This window comes from Pararge aegeria, chromosome 2 (assembly GCF_905163445.1).
Source record: "Pararge aegeria chromosome 2, ilParAegt1.1, whole genome shotgun sequence".
NCBI classification, from domain to species: domain Eukaryota; kingdom Metazoa; phylum Arthropoda; class Insecta; order Lepidoptera; family Nymphalidae; genus Pararge; species Pararge aegeria.
In genome coordinates, this window is record NC_053181.1 from 16,155,621 (window position 1) to 16,178,879 (window position 23,259).

Consider the following 23,259-nt stretch of genomic DNA (forward strand, 5'->3'; position numbering starts at 1 on the left):
TTGATAGTAACAGAAAAAATAAAACGACATTACCAACCTATATACTATTGTAGGTACCTTATGTACTTTATACAATAGAATCAGGCTTATAGTATTGTTCTACATATTCGTTTGTTTATTTGTTTGTTTTTCTTCAGGTTGCATTGTTTTACAAACAGTTTAATAGACCGAGACCAATCAAACACATACGTATTGGATAGAAGCAGGCGTTACTTTGCGGAAATCCATGATATATTTTCAAAATTAAGCTTAATTTGCTATACTCCGCGAAAAGCAGGAGAATCTGTGTGGTGTAATTTATAATTTCTTCAATCCTTATACCCCACACCAAACAGATCTTCGGCAATATACCCTCTACGCACGTTTCGCTCCGAAACCGGAGCATCATCAGGAGATGTTGACTTTACAATGAATAATTGTAATTATTCATTGTAAAGTCAACATCTCGGAGCGAAACGTGCGTAGAGGGTATATTGCCGAAGATCTGTTTGGTGTGGGGTATAAGGATTGAAGAAATTATAAATTACACCACACAGATTCTCCTGCTTTTCGCGGAGTATAGCAAATTAAGCTTAATTTTGATAACAAACACATACGTGTAATATAAATGGTATTAAAATAAATAATCACAATGAAGGAAAAATATATTTATTGTGAAAGTAAGAAAGGTACAAATCTACCTATGGGACGAAATATATAATTTGTAATTTACAATAAATAACTTTTATTTTTATCATAAGTCTAGCTTTGACATTAACAACGCTAATAGGATCATACATATTTGTGTTAAAATATAAGGTCTCGTAAGGCTTCCTATACCGCATTCCGTTATGTTTCTTTCCTGAAAACAAAGATATATTTTAACACCGGCGGCATATGTTCAAAATATGGGCTTCCTACCATCGCGTATTATTTGCAGTATTATTTTAAATTGACAGTTTATATGGCAAATCTTGACTTCCTAAAAATTAAGATTAATTCAATAGTTCTTAACAGTGTGTAAAGTCTACTCCGCACTTGGCCAGCGTGGTAGACTAAGACCTAAAATCTTCTAATTCTGGGAGGAGACCCGTGCCCTGTAGTGGGTAATGGGTTGTTGTTGATAATGATGATAATTCTAAAACAAATCGGCATCAATATCATTATAATACTGCTCTAAGCGATGGCAGTATGCCCATAGAACAGCCCAATTGTATCAGTAAAAATACCTTATCATGATAAGTATAACATCCTTCCAAAGGTCTACGGGGCAACCGTCCTAAATCCAATTTATGGCAAGGCTCACTACTTTTCCGTGATGCAGGGGTGGGTATTGGTTCGACTTTTGGTGGCTCCTTGCAGCCTTCGTACGTCAACGTCCCTTTTTCAACTACCACCAATAAAAGATTTGTTTTTGTCACCAGGGCAGCCCAATATTGTGGATGGCAGTCCCCTCCATCTTCACCATTTACAACGAGATACAATCCTGTCGAATCTAAGAAGTACGATTGATTCAAGATGTACAATGTGATGCTATGATCGCAAGAGAACACTTTCTCTTTTTCCGGTTCCTTTCCTCCTTTTGGTTCAGTTTCGTTAATGCCAGGTGGAAAATTTGTGGTAGTACTCTCGTAGAAATCTGTTTCACTTTCTATGTCAGAAAACTCGTGGTCATCTGTCACTGTAAAATGTAAAAAATGTTACACACGGTCATTTTAGATTTTATGTACCAAGCTTTTATGTAAAATGAGGGTTCATTTGAGGTAAATTCTTCTCGTGTACCTACTTACCGTAATTGTACACGTTCTGCAAACTCGCTGCGTAAGTATAGTCATTCCAATTTAATATATTAAATAATCCTAAAAAGGCCTCAAATAACAACCATTTGAAAAAATTCGATGCAAGACGTAACGGCTGAAATGAAAGATTAAAAATAATTAGTTTACGATTTGATTAATGCTACAAATCGAAACTAAAATCACTGCATAGATTGAAGAAATTAGTGAGATTTCATCATTGCTTCTCATTTTTTGTACTAAAAGTATTTGGTTTACGTACTGTATCTATAGAGAAACCACAATTCGATTCTGAAACTCCTCGAATACTATCAGGGCATAAAGCTTGATAGTTAAAGACTTCCGTGTATTCAAAAACTTTCTTGTCGACGAAGGATTGCATGACTTGCTGGGTATGTTTGCCTTGCCCCACGGATCCGAAGAACTGGCCCACATCTTTACCCTCTCTGCTCATTACTACGTATCCCGAGCTGTCTATGAGATAACAGTCGTAGTTACTGTTCTCGTCACATTTTAACTCGCCCTGAAATTTTATGTTTGTATAGTAACAGCTAATGTCCCGTGCTGATATATTTAGCTTAGCGATTGTCGACTGGTAAGAACTGCTAAGCATCATATATCTATCTAATAAAATCGAACCCATTATATCTTCCGAAACAAGCATATCTATTATGTTTCTTGCTGAAGGAACTATTACGAGTAATCTTCTTCAGCTAGAAACACTTTATAACAGAAAAATATAGGATAATTTTTGTCATCATCATATCCACCAAGTACCGGCCCACTGGTGGACTTATATGACTAATATATAAGGGAAAATATATTCACGTAAATCTTTTAGGCTTCCTCATTCCAATCGCTGGGCCAACACAATTTTAAATCTTTGCTATATAAAACTGGTATGTCATACCTCGGTGCTTTCCGTCATTTTAAAAAATAAGTCTTGAAAGTTATTAAATATAAACTGGAAGCCAACCACCGCCGCTGGGGTCATCGAGTCTCCATCTTTATAGAAAATAGCATAACTAGCCGTAACAATAATATCGCCGTCTTTATTAGCAACAGTTGGGCGTGATTTAATAATTTTATCTAGCACAGGGAGTTTCGTGGCTATCACTAGCGACTCTGTATCTATCATGTGTTGCAAAACGGCAGCTTTGTACCACGTCTCTTCAATCGCATTATAGTGCAAATCACCAAAAACCCTGGAAAGAAAGAAAGCAGTAAGGTCGTAAAGTCTTTGTTCGAAATAACCTGGAACTTCACACATTTGAAAAGTCGCTTATCGCTGTGTTTCACTAAACTTTAGTTCAATACTCAAAAAATTAAGAAAAATAAAAAAGTACTTACTCGCCAGTATAATCCTTGTTCCTGTTGCCTTCCTTATCCACCTTTTCATTTTTAGAATCATCAAAGATATAATGCCATCTAGTTAAGCCACTAGACGTGGCGATAAAACGCACTTTCACATTGTATTTTTCAGCTAAACTCTTTTCCTCGTCAGTGCTTTCCCATGTTCTAAAGTATGGAGTTGAGAGCTTTGCGTCAAAAACTAGTTGTTTTACTAAATCTTCGTTACAATAGTATTCATCTTTACCCAGAGGCGTCGTGCTGCAATGCTCTGTAAAGAATCAATTTATTTACAAATATCAATAAATAATAATAATAATAAATACTGTATACATAATAAATATTGCAGCTGCCGAATCTGCTCAAATGCTTAAGCACCGTAAATACTCTGTTATTTTTAATGACTACGTTTTTACGGATCTTGCGTTTGAGACTCGGGCCCATGGTCTTCGGACACGAAAAATTTTACTACATACCTTTACCCATAAATTGTTCCTTACGTCTGGAGACCCAAGAACTGACGCTAATTTAGACCAACGGCTATGTCTAGCAATTCAAAGAGGTAATAGCGCCAGCATTTTGGATACCATGCCCCTAAGTGAACAGTTAGACGGCTTATATTTATTGTAAATATAAATTTTAGTTTTTAATTTTTATTTCCCTAGAAAAATATATTTTTCGTTGGTTCATTAATAAACAATGAAACTCCTATAAAGAATATAACCAAATAAATGCTCGATGTCTCAAATATATTATGTTTGACTGATCACTTTAAATTTCTTGTGATGTGTAATAAATACTTACCGCTAACATTAAATTCAACGCTTTGTGTTTGTTCTCCATATTGTTTTTTAGTTATATCTATTTCGTTTCTGGATATATTTACTAGGAATTTAAAAATTTCAATCTCTGCGTTTTGTGATTCATGTCCTTCTAAATAATGGTATTTGCAGTACACCCTGAAACAAGCCATAAGATTACCTTGAGGAACTCTCAAAATAAAATTTATTGCTACTACCTCCTTACCAGTCAGGATGAACCCTGTAAGCAAAATCGAAGTATGTAGTGACATTAACACCGATAAGCTCTTGTCCTTGTTTCGCCTCTAGAGGATTGTCTTTTAGCATGAGTTCTGTATCCCCATATCCCATGGGTAACGATATACCCATTGAAAACGGAGTGCCTTCCAGTTTATTGAAGAAATAGTCGTGTTTTACCCGAGCGATCCTCCTGAAAGCAGAAAACGCAATACTTTTAGTATTATTTTATTATGGAATCATGCAATTTTTACTTTTTTCTTTCTATTTTTCTTCTAGAAATAATTTAACTTACCTCATACTATCATATTGATAGAGAACCTCAACTTCTGTCATACTGCCATCACTTCCATTGACCAAATTTTCTCTCAACTCTTTAATCTTGTCTCCTAGCTCTCTGGGTCCTTTTCCGTCATCCACTTGCTCCACTTCAACGAAATCGACACTATTGTAGTTCTTTTGCAGATCATTGTTGATCTAAAAGAAAAGTATCGTGAACTCATGTAACTACTTGGATATACTGCTGATGGTCTTACGTGGTTTATATTTAGCACTAAGAATTACACTATATTAAGTATATATATAACAAAAAATCTTGTGGAAAGACTAATGAAAAGATAAAGTAACCTTCAAACAATTTAACTACTAAAGAATAGTACTTACGGTAGTTATTAGCAATGGGTGTAGCAGCAAGTATCCATTATTGCTCACAATAAACGAATATCCATTAACACCAAGCTATAATGAAATAGAAATATTTATTACTTAACCTTTTTATTAAGTCAAGATAAAATTAATCAACACTAAGTCGCAAGAACGTAAGTAGTTGACATAAAAGCAAATGTACTTTTGAATTTGAAAACTAATAATAATAGCTTTATTGACGTGCAGAGTTTTTGTATACAATAGATTGAAGAAATAGAAAGCCATATTAGTTTGATCTGTTTCTTGTGCCTAAATTAGGTTTCGTCGTACTATATAACGATGTTGACCGTATAGGTTAACAGTGTAAGCCTTCGTTGGATTTGCCTCGATCAGTACTTGATACTCGATCAGATCAGATATCTCTTTAGTGTTCCTCTGCTTTTCACTTTGGGAGGAAATTAAATGTAAATGTCCATAAAATCATCATATCATCTTCATATATCCTATTTACACAACATTAACCTCGTGGTTGTATTAAATGTCGATGTTTAATGTAAGTAACCGTCTTTACCACAGACATTCTTATTTTTTTTCATATTCAAATTATTATACTATATTTTGGTAAAATTATATTTTTTGCATTTTCGTTTACAAGATCATGAGAAGTGAAAACTTTCGCCGGAGAGTTGCAGGTTCAAATCCTGCTGATTCCGAAATGTTTATATGCGTTTTATAAATATGATTTAAAAATAAATATACTGACACAAATCGCCATCTAGTACTAAGATGTTTAATTTATATAAAATGTGTGTGTGCAATAAAGACTTAAAAACAAACAAAAAACATTTTCCAGTTGTGGGAATCGAACCCAAAGCCTCTCATCCCTGTCACGCAGAAAGCAGAGTCGCTGCCCACTGCGCCAATCGGCTGTCCCAATACTTGTAAAATCTGCATATAATGATCACCTGATGCGGTTGTGCGAGCTTCGCTATACTATCTATAGGCACATCAGTGCCGGCGACTCCCAAAAGTAACGCGTTACTGCGAAATTCATCGGACTTGTAGTCAAATGCAGGTATCGCCACTGACGTTACCAGCTTATCTTCGTCCGGCTGAAAATATTAATTAATTAATAAATAATTTGTATTTAGGTTAATTATTTAAAAGTTATAATTGACGGACAGAGCAGATGGGCCATCTGATGGTACGCGGAAAACCATACTAGTCTATAGACAGCAATTCGCAGCGCATGCAATGAACTCTCCATACAAACCACCCTGCGGCCTTCAATCTGCGGGGTAGGTTTTAATACTCATGTGCCTGTTATACCATTGGCAACCAACCCTTTCTGACCTAAACACAGCATTGCTACCTGGTGGCGTAATAAGCATAGCGGCAGTATGTAGGTATATGCCCGGAGGAACTCAGTCACAAAAAGCTACTATAACTATTTACTTCTCTATGGGGCTTCTCTAAAATATATGCTTGAGGAAAACTAGTATATAATGTTCAGTTGTGTGCATTGGGTTTCTTACCAGGGTATGCATACACCAGGAAAATTGCATAAAACGGCACAAATTCTCCTCCTGTTCGAGTTATATATCAATGTTAGGGTATGCAGGGCTTTTGTGCAGGTATGGAGTGCGCGCCACTGATAATGTTTCAAGGGTACTAGCACTAAGTAAGGATAGTCAAACAGAGTTCCGACGAAGATGTCTAGACCGACATTGCTCTCTCGGTAAGTGCAGAGCGAGACAGTAGCCATGCTTGCCCTAGTGGTAAGTGACCTATATTCACTGTCGCGACACGGTCTAGACGGATGTCATTTCGGCAATAACCACGAGAACAAAGGAATGCTGGATCTCTTTTTACTGTGGTACTAAATTGTTTAAAAAGTGTCTCAATGTACAATGTAACAACTTAAGTTTAAAGTGAGGGTATTAGAAACATACATTAAGTACTTCTTGAAGTTATTACGATTTTCATTCACCTAGTCGATTGCAATTGCTTTCAAATAAAAGTAGTCACACGGTTTATTTTATTTGAAAGCCTGAATAAAATATATACATTATGGAATTAAATGCCAAAAAAATATATTCAGGGTGATAATTTAAGATGCATCAATATATTTTTACATAAATTATTGCAACCTGTGGTTAATTTGATCTGTCAATACACTTAAAAAAAAAAAGTCAAAACCTGCTTTAAAAGAAAATCATTATTCGACTGCGCCAAAAACAAAAAGCGATTTTCGTTTTTGGTTACAAAGTCTGAAAGTGTATTATGGATCGAAATTACTCGCTGCCTAATTATAGTACATATAAGTTAAGATGCCACAAAATATACAAAATATCCAATTTTCTTATTTCTTTTTCAATAGACTCCGTAATAACGGGGCGTTTCTTTGTTTATGAATAACAAAGAAAGCTCTGTTTTACCCTCTGGGTATGGAAGCGTATCAATAATTCAGGGAGTGTAGAAAGAAAGCATCTTGTCCTAATCCAAAGGTTGTCTGGCAGAAAAAAAAAAAAATTTACCCGTCTAAGTTTGTTGTGGGCTCCTCTTAGACCAGGGCGCGTTTGGAACCCACGTAGCTTTAGGTTTAAGTTGGCGAACGAAGTTATCACCATTCCCTTACAATTATGTAAACATTTATGTATGAACTCTTTATAAGGCCTTTTATAAGGCCTGATAATAAGGCTACATGAATAAAGAAATTTTGAATTTGAATTTGAATTTGAATCGCTACTAAGCGATAAGGCCGCCTTTTGTATTCCTTCTGTCTTTGTATTTCTATTGTGTTTTTTTATTTTCCTAATTTCATAGTCGTGTACAAATAAAGAGTTAAATAAATAATAAATAATAATAAAAGAGGCTTTTTTTTGTTTTTTTTTATAGTATGTAATAATTGACGGTGCTGTCAGATGGCCCATTTTATGGTAAGTGGAAACCATCGCCTATAAACAGAGCAAGACTACGCAGAGTGCAATAAACACGTCCTGCTAAGGGCTGTCCTGTGTCCATTACTAACTCGAGGCGAAGATTAGTGGATGTAAGGGATTGTGCCTGTAATTACACCGGCAACCACGGCCTTCAGACCGCAACAAACATGGCGGTACTTCCCCGGAAGACCTCTGTCACAAAAAGCTGTTCTACTACTACTTACGCGTTACGCGTAAGTAGTAGTAAATTTGAATTTGAATTTGAAAGTTAACAGGCCGCATTAGGGCTTGCGCACACAATTTAGACGCGTCGTATCGCTATGCATTGCTAAAATCCTGTGGCCTTAGATCGTAAAATTCGTTCGATTAGCGTCTGCCATGAGATCAGATGAGACACATGAAATTGTAGCGTGAGAAAATCCCTGCTAAAGGTATATATATGCCCAATGTGAAATGATGATGATGAAATAATACAAGTATTAAAGGACTCTAACAGACGGATCGTTGAAACAAATGCAAACTCAAAAGTGAATTCTTAGTGCGTCATAATTGGTTTGCAGTTTGCAACATAAACTGTTCCAAAACTGATATTTTGCAGGTGGTGTGCGGTTCTAATGCATACCGTGTAACACTTAGCCTATAGTGGTTAGGACTTTTTTCACTTTCGGGGTGCTAAGTTTGAATCCCAGCACGCACCCCGCACTTTTCTAGGTTATGTTCGTTTCTATTACTAATTAAAGTAGCTTCAAACGGTAAAGGAAAACATCATGAGGATACGTGTATGCTTGACAGTTCCCCATAACGTTCCTAAAGACGTGCGGAGTCTACCAATCCGCACTGGGCCAGCGTGATGGACTACGGCCTAGACCCATAATTGTGGAGACCTGGACTCTGTAGTGGGTTGGTAATGATATGATAATGGTAAGACATCCACTTCACTCTAGGACGGAATAAAAAATAGTTATCTACTTTTTATATTAAAAAGTTGAAACAGAGAAACCACAAGTTTTTTCAGCATTCTCTTTTATCAACTGTAATTATGAAAAGCTCGTACCGCGATGAGGGGATGAGGGCCACTCGGCGCATTTTGCCGTTTTCTTTTTATGAGGAGCACGTGTCTAGAAATAATTGGATTCGCACTCAGGAAGCGCTTCTTTGTTGTTACATCAATTCAAACTTCAGACAATTTTTTCAGGGTTTCCTTTTTAACCCCCGACGCTAAAAGAGACTGTCTCTTTGTAAATATAGATGTGTTCCGGTGACATCAAAAGGTTAAAACTTTTTTTTTCTTTATTTTTGAGAGCGAAATTCCTACGATGTGAAGAAGAACGAGATGCAGCCATTATAGCCAGGTTTATCCAATTCAAATAGGTACGCGTCATTTCAGCGCCGTAATGCTCTTTTATATCGCTTAGTAAGCTGATAAATTCATGTATATCATTCATAATCATTTTAATTAGGAGGTATTTAAGAAGATACACTTCTATCACACTATACAAAAAATCTTGAAGAATTAAGTACTCTAATCCCCTATGTATTTTGGACTTTTTTATAACTATAACCAAAATAAATACAAAGTTTTATTCATACGAAACTTCATCCACTATTTTCTCAGAATTAAAAAAAACATTTCTTATTACGCGCAAACGGCCGATTGTTTCCTTTCAGTAGTCATTCAGAACAAAGATTTTTATAGTTATAAATTAGAACAGAACCTCAACCTTGGGTTTGTGTACCGAAAACTTCAAATGAAACCTAACATCGATGTAAGGTTTGTTTTTTGAAAATTTATAGTCTTGCGGGAGGCTTCGGCCGTGACTGACTACCTAAGAAATTTAGCGTTCTGGTACGACGATGCGTAGAAACTAATTACGGGTATGCAGTCAAAGATTACGGGCTAGCTTGTTAATAGTTACCTTATGTAACTAATAACAGGCTAGCCCGTAAGCATCATGGACTGCATACCCTGCATACTGCATCTTCACTTACTACCAGGTGATAATACAGTCAAGGACTAGCTCCTAGAGGAATAAAGGAATTAAAAAAAACTTATACTGTTATAGCAACACTAATAAATAATGTTATTACCAACGAGTTGCAATTAAAGTTGATTAGCACATAAAAGTTATTTAGTTAAAAGCTACTGTGCAACTTCAGCTTTACAGCTTTAAGGCTCTGCGCAAACATAGACACTTTAAAGTTATCGACACGGCATTCTATTAGAGGAATTTTGATTCCTGTGACCCGTAAAGGGGACAAGGTCGCTGGTTGCTACTGATGGACACTGGTAGCAGTATGATTTTCTTTCTTCGAGTTCTTTTTTCTGAATTTCTTAGCTCGATAGATTTATAATTAATCACCGACTGTATGTTTACTCGTACTAATGCATGTAAACAAAGTATTGTTGCTAGTGTGAAAACAACATTTAGCTTCGTATTGCTAACAGCAATCACTCCTTGAATAGGAATGTGTTTAAACGAAACAAGTGGACACCAATTCCCTGAATAATAAACTTTGTTTAATGGTACTATAGTTATACAATCGTTTGTCTTCTTTAGATTGTCCAGTTCCCGGTAACAGAAAGAGTACAATCGGTATATAACTATTCACGCGCTATACAAAGTTTACTAATACAAGTTTTTATACGTCTGCATAGCTAATTGTTCATTTCATATTGACTTGTTGAAATGTAAATATTCAAAGATAGGCAACTGTGGTAGTAGAAGAGATTATTATGACAGTGCTCGTCGGAGAAAAATATCCGACATGCTTCTTTATGCAGCATTCAAAATTGCTTTGTTCCGGTCTAAAGGGCGAAGTTGCTTGTGTAGTTAAAGGCATATGAGGCTTAAAAGCGCATGATGGCGGCACTTTGTAAGACGTGCGACCTTGCGAGGCTTTGTTCAGTTCATAGGCAATGGTTTTACACTTATCATGTCGTGCGACTTCTACTCGGTACGTCAATTACTACTACAAAGAACACATACACACCAGACATGATAATTACACAATATGACTAACTCTTAACATATTAACTAAGGCTTAACTATACGTACGAGAGCACAAAACAATAGAATAAAATATTACGAAAATTCAGCTTAATTTGCTATACTCCGCGAAAAGCAGGAGACTCCCGTGACGTAATTCATAATTTCTTCAATACTTATACTCCATACTAAACAGAAATCTGTTAAACAGAAAAAAAAACAAACCTTTCTGTTCGGTGTGGATAATGTATCATGAAATTGCGCAAAGTAACCCCCGGTTCTATATGTACTAATAGAATAAAAAAAAATACAGCGTGTATAATTTTTAAACGTACCTTGTTGACATCTTTGCTCACATTCCACGTTTTTGTTCTCTGTTGACAAATAATTAAAAATTATTATTTGGACATGTTAATGGATAGACCGGATTGGTTTTAGTCTTAAATTGTTTATATGAATGTTAACACAGAGGATTTATCTAATCCCATAACTGGATGAAAAATACTATAATGAAGATGAGTTCTCACTAACCACGGCCATGAGTCTAAGTGCATTGCAGGCCTCATGGCAGATATTATATAAAATTAAATAAAATTCACAGTATATAAAGAGTTGATAAAAACACTTATAAGTTGACCTAAGTAGATTGTAGTAAAATAATATTAAGTCACTGTACGTATTGTTCGTAGGTAGCCTTGCTACACGTGTCTACGTCGTAGACTCTAAGCATAAATTATCAATGTATACTCTTATTTTTCTAACTTATCTTATTTTGTACACATTTTTGTTACCTTTTATTTTAAAGTATTTTGTTAAAATAGAAGTAGAGACTTCCAATTGAAGTATCATCAAAAAAAAAATTGGTATTAAGTAAAAAATTAACTTCTGTCTCCAAAACTCATTACATTTACATGGAACCATTAAATCATTTAAAACTCATTTAATTAACACACTTTTACCTTAACCTTAGAAGTCGGTTAAAAAGTGTTTATAATATTAAATTAACTTTATTTCTATAACTACACGATGAAAACATCCAAACTTTCATCATGCCTACAAAGAAACAATCCAGATATTCAATAAATACTTCTCGAATTACAGAATGTTATTTACTCGCAAACTTCGTCTCGAAATTAATAGGAAAAGCAATAAGAATTTACCATTGCTAAAGTGAAGTAGGTACATATTGATCCAGCTATTAACCTTGTTTTAAACAAGTTTACTAAACTTCGCGTAACGGTATGAGTAGGTACAAAACCGTATTCATTATTCAAACACACACAAGTCATTCCCTACTACTTCATGTATGAAGTAGTTGGCTTTTACGTATTTACTTAAGGACACGTGAACGAGAATAAGCTTATTTTTAAACAAATTTGCCGCTTTTTTGGGAGTAAAAATGGTTCACGTTTTGTTGAAAACAATTGTAAAATAAAAAAATGTAACTTGAAATCAACATTGAAACAAACCTAAAAATTCCGATAGGGTGGAAAAAGTAATGAATGTCAGACATTAATATACTTAATAATTGGACTATATTTTTACGGGAAAACAATTCAAGAAAATAATGACTATATCCGGCGTTCAATGAAAAATATAACAAGCCATTCCCGTTATTTTTAGTATCGATACAGGTTTCTATTAACCCCAACGCATAAAGGTTGTTGTAAGTTTATTTCAAAGAAATGTTTTAATAACTAATGAGAAATGAAATAACAGTATGTATTTATACAAGTTTGCAGTCCCAGTATTTTAGTTAGTAAAGTTATCATGATATTAAACTTACTCCGCAATTGTAAAGTAGCTATTAATTTTCAGATTTTGAATAATCGTGCTATCCTTTTCCAAAAAGAACATTGTGAAAAGAATGGTAATAATTTAGATCTGCAACTCTCGTTTAGGTTAGAATCTTGTGTAGGTACAACTAAATTGGTACTACTATACAATAAGCCTGTATCCGTCTGTACTAAACTACAACAGTAGGTTGACCAAAATGGGTCAACCTACTGTTTTAGTTTAGTATAAGGAAGAGCATAGATAAATGTGTTTTAATTAGAGTTAAATGTGCGATCAAAGTTCAACGAATAGAACGAATATAAAACATAGAAACTTTACCGTGTGGTCGATGTTCGCATGTGTCCAAGTAGGTGGTGGGTTTTTTCCTTCTAGAATCATTGGGCGAGCGATCACGTTGATGTATTTCAGCACCTGCTGCTGCACCTCCTCTACCGAGTGAATGTGTACGAAGTAACCTAAAGTAAACAAAACAAATTGATTAGCCCACTTAATTACTATGCCTTATTTAACAGATGGATAGGAGTAGCTCATCATAATCAGCGCATTAAAATCCCACTGCTGAAAATAGAGTGATTTAAAATCTTCGGTTGTAACACCTGATCCATAGAAGCGGCGAGGCGGCACTTATGGTGTATGTAAAATTCACGTTAAGAGTAGCAGGTTCTTATATAAGAAAGATAAAGTTTTTGCACGCGGAATTATGAAAATGTACACGACCGGGAAAGACAGAGGTATGCAAAGGTAATATTGGTTAACAAAAGTAATTAATGATTTAGTAGTGGAAGCTGCGCAATATACAAAGTAAAATAATATATAAGGGAGACCTCTCTTTATCTATACAAGCACCTTTTTATCTAAATATTAATATGTAAAGCAAAAACTTTGTTTTAACAACAATTGCGCGGGCGGAGAAGTATAAAAAGTACATTAAATCAATAAAAAAAAACATTTAACACACTACCATGTATTTGAAACACACACGTCAAACATACTCGTTTTGAATATTTTCTTGGATTATAATTTGTTTGAAAAAAAATGAGACAAATTAACAGTGTAGCCTTGGCACAATCTGTGACAGTAGAACCTTAACAATGTGCAAACTTATAATAAAAATGAATTATGCTCCTCACCAACAAATTAAAAATATCAGATTACTCAACATCATTGTCATTCTCAGCTAAATAATATCCCACTGCTGGGAAAGTTATGTGCATAGAAACATAGGAACTTACCTCTATTGAGGCACGCCATCCACTGTATTTCACGGACATTAGTCACCTCTTTTCCAATGAGGTAAGTGAAAACTCTTACTGGTATATACGTCTTATTATCGACAACTTCTCTATTATGTTCCTCAAACACCTCCGTCAGATTGCCTGGCACATAATCTGTTATGAGCATCACGAGCTGGTTGCAACCTTGTGTACTACTCACGTTACACTGCTTCCTCTCCCTCTCCTAAGATAAGGACGCAGGAAAAATGTGTAGAGATGAAATCCCGTATGATGATTGAAAGTACACAAACTTAATTTATTCAGATCATGTGATTTCAAAGATAAACAAGGAAACTAAACATATTCCAATCCGAAAAGGGAAATCTAAATAGCATACGCAGTGCTTTATGCAGTGCAGAAAAAGGAAATAGAACGTCGCACAAACAACCACCATGAGTGTATAAAATGTCCTCCCTACGAACTTCTCAGTGTGTTTCTGGCAACTTCAGCAAAAACACTGTACTTATGCTCATAAATAACCACAAAGGAGCCAATAAAGAAGAGCTTTTTATTTTTAGATAAGATACAACAATAACCAAACAACGGAGAACTTCTGTTTAGATTTTTTCGGTATTATCACTTACTCCTCCGTTAATTTACCAATCCCATTTCATAGTCAATCCAGGTGACTATGAAATGGGATTGGTAAATTAATTGCATGAAAACGAAAATATGTATTTTAATCCTTGACAATAAAAATTCTAATCGTGCCTACTTGGCTGACTTCCAAAAAAGGAGGAGGTTTTCAATTTGGTTGTATTTTTTTCAAAACATTTAAAATATACATAATTTCAACGCAGGGATATAACTTTACCAACCCTACGACCAGAAAATAAACTCTATGGTAAAAAAATGTGTAGTATCTTTTTTATCCTTCGTATCTCAAAAGCCTTACTTATTCGCATTTCAATGTACCTTTAGACAAGGACTAAGTGTAAAATCTGATTAAAGAGCTGAAGAGCGAAATCTCACTTTGCGAGATAATTAAAGCAATTACCTAAGTAAGATAAATCCTTGATTGAGTACGGCAATTAATTGCTGGGGGAAACAAGTCTTTCGACGTTGTCACTCTGCTAATAGCGGGCGCTGATTAAAATGTAGATGAGTTTTTATTTTTAGCATTCCGTTGGAAACACAAAACTAAAGCTACTCAAAAAATATGACTTATGAAATATGGTATGAGAGCCATATACTACTACTATGATATGATTGAGACTCTTAATTTTGTTAAGACACTACATATATTGTGGCCAGTGGCCCATTTTGTTGGAAACAAATGTCTTAGTTAAACTGAATTGGCCGGTTTCAAAGTAGTGCCATCCTTTTCAGATGTTCTTTTTATACAAGGATAGCAGTATTTTTAGACTTTTTAATTGAGTTTAGTCAAGGAAATTGTGTACAACAGATACGGCACATCATAAAAGCTACATTCTTTACTCACCTCTTTTAGTGTCTTGAAGGCTTTAATATAGGCAGTCGTTAGATTAGCATTGCCTTCTAACACAACTTTTGGTTTTTTCCCGTCATCCATTGGTTCAAGGGCATCTGTTATAGTCGCCACGTTCTCCGGTGTCGCCTGAACCAAGCCTTTGAAACAGTCTACGACTTCCAAAGTCGTCGCATTGAACTTATAGACGTTAACATAATCATTATTTGATAAAGTGGCTAAAAGAGCGTCTAAAGTCCTCCTAGCCACGTAGTTCTTAAAACCTGTCATAGACCCAGAAACATCGAAAAGGACAATCACGTCCTTGGAACATGTAGCTGCTTCTATATACCAAGACTTGACTCTACAGTCATAAGTGTCAACTCCCTTCTTTTTCCATGGCATTCCTGGGTAAAAACGCAATACACCGTGTGAACTACCAAAATACTGCCAGACAAGTGACGGATCAGATTTGTAATTATTTATGAATACTTCATCTAACTGTTTCGACCATAATATTGCGTTTAATGCAGCAGTCTCTGAAAAACAGAATATTTTGGTGTAAGTCATTAATTCCGCTTGCTTAAGTGTTGAGCAGATATCATAAATATTTATCTAAATATTAAAAATGGAAAAGAGTGTCTGCACTTCACAACAGCAATCTTGCCAGAATGTATGGCATAATCCCGGAAATAAATGAAAACCATTACTTACCTCGGGATTCAAAACAATAACTACACTTTTTTATCGCATGGTAATAACGAAATAAAAGTCAAGTGCATAACAATTATGTTAGTAGGGTTGTGTTCTATTGTATTATTACTTTAATGCCAATGCCACGGACCAACTAAGAATACTCCAAAAAGATTATTCAAGAAAATGACATTGTAATATTACCTTGATAGTAAATATTTGTCGGTACATGAATACAGCTTGTGCTTGTATTAACATTTATATCATAAAAATGGGAGTCCTTTTCCAGTGACACCTCGGTGTAGTGCGAATTATTTTCTGCAAATTTAGGTATATTCTCGCTTCCCTCGATTTTATGTTTGCTTTCATTATAAAACTGCGAGTATTTTGCGGAACAATATTTGTATGTTGTGTTGTTATCGAACTCAAAATCTGCCGCAAGTCGTTCAGCTGTTGCATGAATACACTGCGAATTAATAATAAAAAATAATAATAAGTTTATTTCAATCACAGTAAATTAATATGCTATAATAAATAAATAATAATAAACAAATATACTACGACAATACACACACCGCCATTTAGCCCCAAAGTAAGCGTAGCTTGTGTTATGGGTGCTAAGATGACTAATGAATATTTTTTTATTATGAATAATATAGAAAAATACTTATAAAATACATATAAACACCCAGACACTGAAAAACATTCCTGTTCATCACACAAACATTTTCCAGTAGTAGGAATCGAACACACGGCCTTTGTCCCAGAAAGCAGGGTCGCTGCTCACTGCGCCAATTGGTCATCAATAATGCAAGACGGAGTCGTAAAAAAATCTTAATAATAAACTTGAAATAAAATAAATCTTAAAGATTTTTATAATAATAAAAACAAGTTTAATACATAACATATTCAATGTATTGTTAGATAAATATTTATAATATATATATCAAGTAAACAAATAATATACATCTAATATGTATTTATTTTATATAATCTATCTACCTTCAGCATATCATCAGGAGATGTTGACATTACAAAGTACGATGCCAAACATTTTAGATCTTCTAATAAGTATGGCAAATAAAGCTTAAAAGTTCTTTATAATATAATATGAACTTCCGAGAACTAACGCCTGTGTCTATATAACAAAAAAAACTAAATACCTTAACGGCATTGATTTTTCTTGTAAGCATTGTACTGACGGAGCGCAGTGATGAGTCCAAAATTTGCTTGCCATCTTTCTTCTTAACACTTGCGTTCATTTGCTTATATTTCTGTAAGTATTGAATTATTTTTATTATTTCTTTTAATAATTGAACATCATATGAGTAATGGTAAATTATTAACCTTGTCAATAAGCAGGAGGAGGTACCTTTAGAGTCTGAATAAAGTTCAATATTTTAATAATCAAATGACGTAGTCAACTTTTACGGTAATATGTAAAAGTTTTAAATGTAGGTACTTGTTTGTTGTTATATCATAATGATTATTATGAATTGCAATCGCATTTATATCAATTTGGTCAAAGCTTTTCACAACCGTAGCTATATTATTGAAAGTTTCACAAATTTTTTTTTATAAAATAAAATAATTATTGATTGCCGTTGTGTAAAAAAGTAAATACAGCTATAAATGTAACGAAAGGGTTTCCTACCCGTCGTTACCAAACAAAACAATAATCGTTCAAATTATTGTATCGCCATCGTTACTTTATTAATTGATAAAGTGTCGTTGAGTCGCATCAGTTAAACTATGTGACAGATTTTGTCATATTTGTTAGATCTATTTAAAAGGGTTCTTTTTAAAATAATATTTTTTAAAATGTCAACTTCAGAGAACACGAGTTGGCAAGTTATTACAAAGAAAGTGAAATTTAAATATCAAAATAATAAAACAATGATCGATAAATATAACAAATTTTGTACGCCAATATTTACATAACGACTATACGAGAAATATATCAACAAAAAAACTAATTTTAATGATTTGTTTTAGAGGTAGAAGTTGGAGGCTATTTACGTTTAATACGCAGGGGACAGATATTAGTAGAAAAAAATATATGAAACAAAAAAGAACACAAAAATATGCACACACGCAGTATTTTAAGATGCGTGTAACGATTCGGCAGTTACTTCGAGTCGGCCAGTAAACCCATTACTCCAGAACGAATGCATAAGGTTGAATAGCTCTAAAAATAAACAAATGTTAGTAATCTGTACTTACAATTCTGATTTGGTCTGATTTCGTCAATGATTCGCTAAGCCGCCATAACTCTTCTCCCAAAGTTCTTGCCCATATTTTTACCCTAGCAAAAACAATTTTCCAATACATAATTGTTCAGAACTCATCTAATTTAATCTAAAGCTATTATATACAAAAAACTTTTGCAGAGTAGTAGATATAAATATGGATTTTCATCCAATTAGGACCGGAGCCCTAATATAATAAAAGATAATCTTATTTACGATACAACACTGCTTAATTACATCCTGTCGTAAGTTCGGTTTAGTAAGAGTAAGTATGTGATACATTTAATATGAGTGTATATTGTGTATACCTACAGTGTATATACCTACCTTGCACACATGAAATGGAAAACTTCTTGTTATTTATTAGGTCTGTTTAATAAACATGGAAAAGTAGGTCTGTTAATTATTAAGACAATTTTCACAATTGTTTTTTAACCACAGTAAACTGTTTCGTTAGTTTATTATTACGTTTGATTGTCGATACATATATAATATATATGTATGTATTTATAATAAAACTATAACTGCACATATGTTGTACATTAAAATGATTAATTGTAGTTTTTTTAGTAACATCGATGTTGGACTAAAAGATTTTTTTTTTTTACTTTTGTCTGTTGAATTGTCTGTTTCAGCGCTTCTAACAAAAACTTCTTAACGGATTTAAATGCAATTTGCTATACCTATAACTGATACTCTAGATCAACATTTTTTTTTATATCGCATAAACAATATGGTTCTTTCGAAATTGAGAATGAAATTTTTTATCAGATTTACACTATAACTCAGTCAAATCTGGATCTATGGTAACAATATTTTTTTTATTACAAAAGTTGTATCATCGATTACAAATAATTTATGTGAAGATCTGTTTAATATGAGCAGATATACATGGCAGAGCTCCTCTGCGAACAGTAGCGAACTCCTCTATTTATACTTAACGATACATAATTTATGCAAACATAACACACACATAAATGTTCTATATCCTTATATATCCGACGAGTATAGATTACGAGTCAACTCAGAAAACGATTTTAGTTCTTATTGTACAATTTCTATTCGTTATTATTTATTGCAGTTGTGATAAAGGGATAACTCTACTACCAACCGTTAAAGTTGGTCGCCCATATACATATTGATTTGAGTCTACTTTGCTTAACCCAACCAATTCACTAAAATGCAATTCTGCTGCTCTGCTAATAGGATCTATAGATTGTCGGCAGTATTTTGACTTAGTTAGTTATTTGCCGATTTTAATGAATGATAATGAATGATTTAAACTCATAAAGTCATCGCTATAATTATTATCAATAATGATTCAGCTGACTATGTTTAAACATCTTCTGACTGCCATACATGATGATGTATGAAGAAGAAAATGTGAAAGTTTGACGAAAACGATAGAAAGCATGAATTTGATCACTTATTCCCAGAAACTACGAGCTCATAAACTGCACCTATAATTGGCTATATAACCTATTTGAGAACTAAATATCTAACCTAACGGTTTCACTTATCACGAAGCCTTGTCACCGTAGCTGAAATCGGTAAGAAGGATTATAATACTCTCTCGTAACAAAGTGATTCTCTCAGGCATAAATTTTGGAACGCCAAGTTTAAGTTTATTTCTGTTTGACGACTGTCCTTGTTACTCGAATGAATATTTATTGCTGAGCTCTCGTACACCGTTTCAAATTCGAATTCAAATTTTTTGAAACATTTAGTCTGTTTGTTTGTAGTTACTCTACCACCGGCTCGGAAGACAAATTCTTCCCAGAAGAACCTGGCAAGGATCTAAGCAGTTGCTCTTTTCCAACATTTGCTTTGATTTTGGTAAATATGTAAATAGATTGGTTAGGTTATTGATAGCAGTAGCGTGCATAGAGGGTATGCACAGGGCATGCAGATGATATAAAATATAGAAAATCTTCGGTACGAGCTATAAATACTTATGGGTAGGCTTTTTATAACTCTTACAATGTTTATCCTTAAGTTTTTGGTAACTCAAAACTTTTCTCATTTTATATCATCTGCATACCCTGTGCATATCTTCTCTGCACGCCACTGATTGATAGATATTTATTTCAAGTTATTCTTGGAACCTAATGAACATAAATAAAGCTTACGTGTCAGATCTCCAAGCAGGTGTAGGTTCTGGCAGAAGAAGCAGAGAAGATAAAACAACAAACTTGTAATACTGCATATTCAGGCGGTGACTCAATCGCACGTAAACTTTCGGAGGTAAAATTTCACGGCCACAGTATAAATTAACAAAGCACAATATTAGTTAATAAGGCACATCGTTGCGTATCTTCGTTGAAGCTTATAATAATCTATTCACCAAATACACCTCTAAACTATATTTAACAACTCTAAAAATGTAAACTCTACAAACCGCACAACTTTTACAGAAATAGAACTATCACATTGAAGTATCGAAAACGTGACAATAAGCTTTCACCGGTGCGAGATAACAAGCAAGGCCACTACGATAGGAAAGCAGATACAAATGTTTACTTTCTCTAACTCGATCGAGGTTATAAATAATCTATTTATTTTTGGAAGAAAAACAGATGTAGGATTTAAAGACGGAACATTTTAGTTTATTTGTGCTATAAATTTCACTAGTAAGCTTATCACAACGCGGTTTACGGGAAGTTTAGTCGGTTCAAGGTAGCGCGAAGTAGTATTTTGCAGCACGTAACTCGGCGCGGAGCCGGCGGAGCGAAGTGGACGCGGCCGCGAGCGACGTTAGTCGCGGCGGACGCACGTGCTGCGTCTATTCTGGGCGGGCGGGCAGCGCTCCGCATCGAGCGGGCATGAAGTAGGTCGCTCACTGTTCCACCGACACACTGCGACTAAACCGATTACACAGTATACAAACATTTCGGTTCACCTATGTTGCTAACAATATCGCGACAGCTGTTTGTGATATAAGAGCAATTCACGTTCTGCACGGTTTTCCTGTATTTACCTTATTTGCAAAAAATGTGGATAGAATCTAGGTTTAATTTTTGTTTTAATAAATTACAATTTCAGTATAACAATTTGTTATTACACTGAAATTATAATATTAATTAATAAAATTATATAAGACAGATTTCCTAGATTTTGAAAATTAGTTGGTTATTGAAAATGATTTTCATTTGTAAAATTTCAATGTTTAAATGAAACGTTTCGCAGGAAGCTTTTGTTTAATTAATCTCTTTCTGTGAAATCGTATTTCGAGACCTTCTTAAATTATTATAACTTACGATGACGAAGTCCCTCAATAATAATGCTTTTATTGCACGTTTTTTTAATGAAATTTCTTGACATCCTTTCGCATTTACAATATTTAACTATAGATTAAAAGTGTAATAAAATGTATTCTTTTTCATGGAGACGGTATGGAAAAATCCGAAACCATAAGTTTAATCTGAGGGGCAACTCACTTGACAAAAAATTACTCGAGAAAGAGACGAGAGAGAATAGTTTCTAATACGATTTTTTTGTATAGTTATGGTATTTTTCCTGGTAATGAAGTTGTTCAACATGACTACCGTAGAATTAACATAACATTGCAGTATAACACGGCCAAAACTTTCAGGCGTTTTATGTTTTGACGATAAAATGTTCGTTGAAATTAATTCTGACGTTGAATGAGTTGTCAGAGAATTTTAAAAGTTCGTTTACAGTGTTCAGTATCAATTAATATTCATGATTCATGCTGTATTTTTAATTTCTGAATCAAAATTACCTACCTGCTAAGTGCTATTGAATGAGGATGATATTGTAAATTTTATCAATCATAGTTTTTAATTCCTTTCGTTCTTAGCCTCGTTCTTAGCGTTCACACTTATAAAGGTTATATACCATTATTAAATAGGAGATTTTTTTTTTAAATAAATATTGTTTTAAGTACTAGACGCATAAATTTTTTTTGCAGTTTATGTAATGAATAAATAAATTAAGTATTACACTTTCATTGTGCATCAAACACAAGTGAAAAAGAAGACAGAGAAGCATTTCTTTCTTGATCTGTGTCCGTAGTAGCGTCTATATAAAGTTAATTTACAATTTTTTTTTCTGTACAGTTACAGAGAAAGGAATTTCATTCATCTACGAGGTCTCGCAGAAACACAAATACAGCAGCGTAAAATTGAAAGAGCTTTTCTTTATACGTACTTCAATTTGTTTCACGGAATTGAGTCGCAGCGTTTAACAAATCTTTATTGAAATCCTCTTCAGGCTAAGTAGGTATTAAAGGGGCCGCTGGTTGTTCTATCTCAAACTAGCTTAGCCCTGCGGTTTCTCCCGGCTTTAACAATGTCATTTTTAATCAATTTGTAGTGACATAAAGATATAATAATGTATGTTTTAGTGGCAGAAAGAAACGCATTTGCTTGACTATTTTTAGGGTTCCATACCCATAGTGTAAAACGGGACCCTGTAACTAAGACTAACTTTCTGTATGTGCAATAAAGACTTTCTAACTAACTAACTAAGACTCTGCTGTCCGTCCATCTGCCTGTCTGGCTGTATCTCATGAACCGTGATAGTAAGACCGTTAACATTTCCACAGACGATGTATTTCTGTTGCCGCTATAACAAAAAATAGTCAAAAACATAATTGACTAATAAAACTTAGTACTAGCGCGGAGTTACTAAAATGGCGATGTTTATCAATGTCCCTGGTTCCGGTTATTATCAGTAACAGATTATAATAATTAGTAGTTAAAGCCCACCAAACCGCATTGGAGTAGCATGATGAGTCGATGCTCCACAACTCTTTATCTTTCGAGCGTGGTCCCTTGTGCCCAGCAAGTGCAGGGTCCCACTGGACCTGCTGATACTAAAAATTCCTTACGATTCTTGGCCAGATCGGGATTTGGACCTAGACCAACGAGGCAGTGAAGTGAAAGCTCATATTCCTGTAATTAAATCGGCAACCGCGCCCTTCAGACCGAAACACAGCAATGCTTCTTGCCGTCAGAAATAACCATGGCGGTAGTAGCTTCTTAATTTTGAACTTTCCCCGACGAGCTCTGTTACATAAAGTTCTACTACTACTACTGAATATACCAAGAAAAGCTTTTTCA

The 23,259-nt window shown here is 34.4% G+C and overlaps 1 protein-coding gene across 1 annotated transcript; it reads right to left on the bottom strand.

Moving 5' to 3' along the window:
- Positions 1-693: 693 nt before the first annotated feature.
- Positions 694-20,943, bottom strand: LOC120633851 (voltage-dependent calcium channel subunit alpha-2/delta-3). Its single transcript, XM_039904224.1, has 19 exons — positions 20,305-20,943; positions 18,150-18,231; positions 17,090-17,200; positions 16,131-16,392; positions 15,249-15,772; positions 13,766-13,991; positions 12,852-12,988; positions 11,072-11,110; positions 5,773-5,919; positions 4,826-4,900; positions 4,458-4,639; positions 4,152-4,355; positions 3,930-4,084; positions 3,126-3,396; positions 2,686-2,980; positions 2,038-2,298; positions 1,770-1,893; positions 1,209-1,660; positions 694-841 (listed from the first exon to the last, which is right to left on the bottom strand). The coding sequence occupies exons 1-19, from the start codon at positions 20,379-20,381 to the stop codon at positions 734-736; spliced, it is 3,732 nt and encodes a 1,243-aa protein (XP_039760158.1). The 5' UTR covers positions 20,382-20,943; the 3' UTR covers positions 694-733.
- Positions 20,944-23,259: the final 2,316 nt, after the last annotated feature.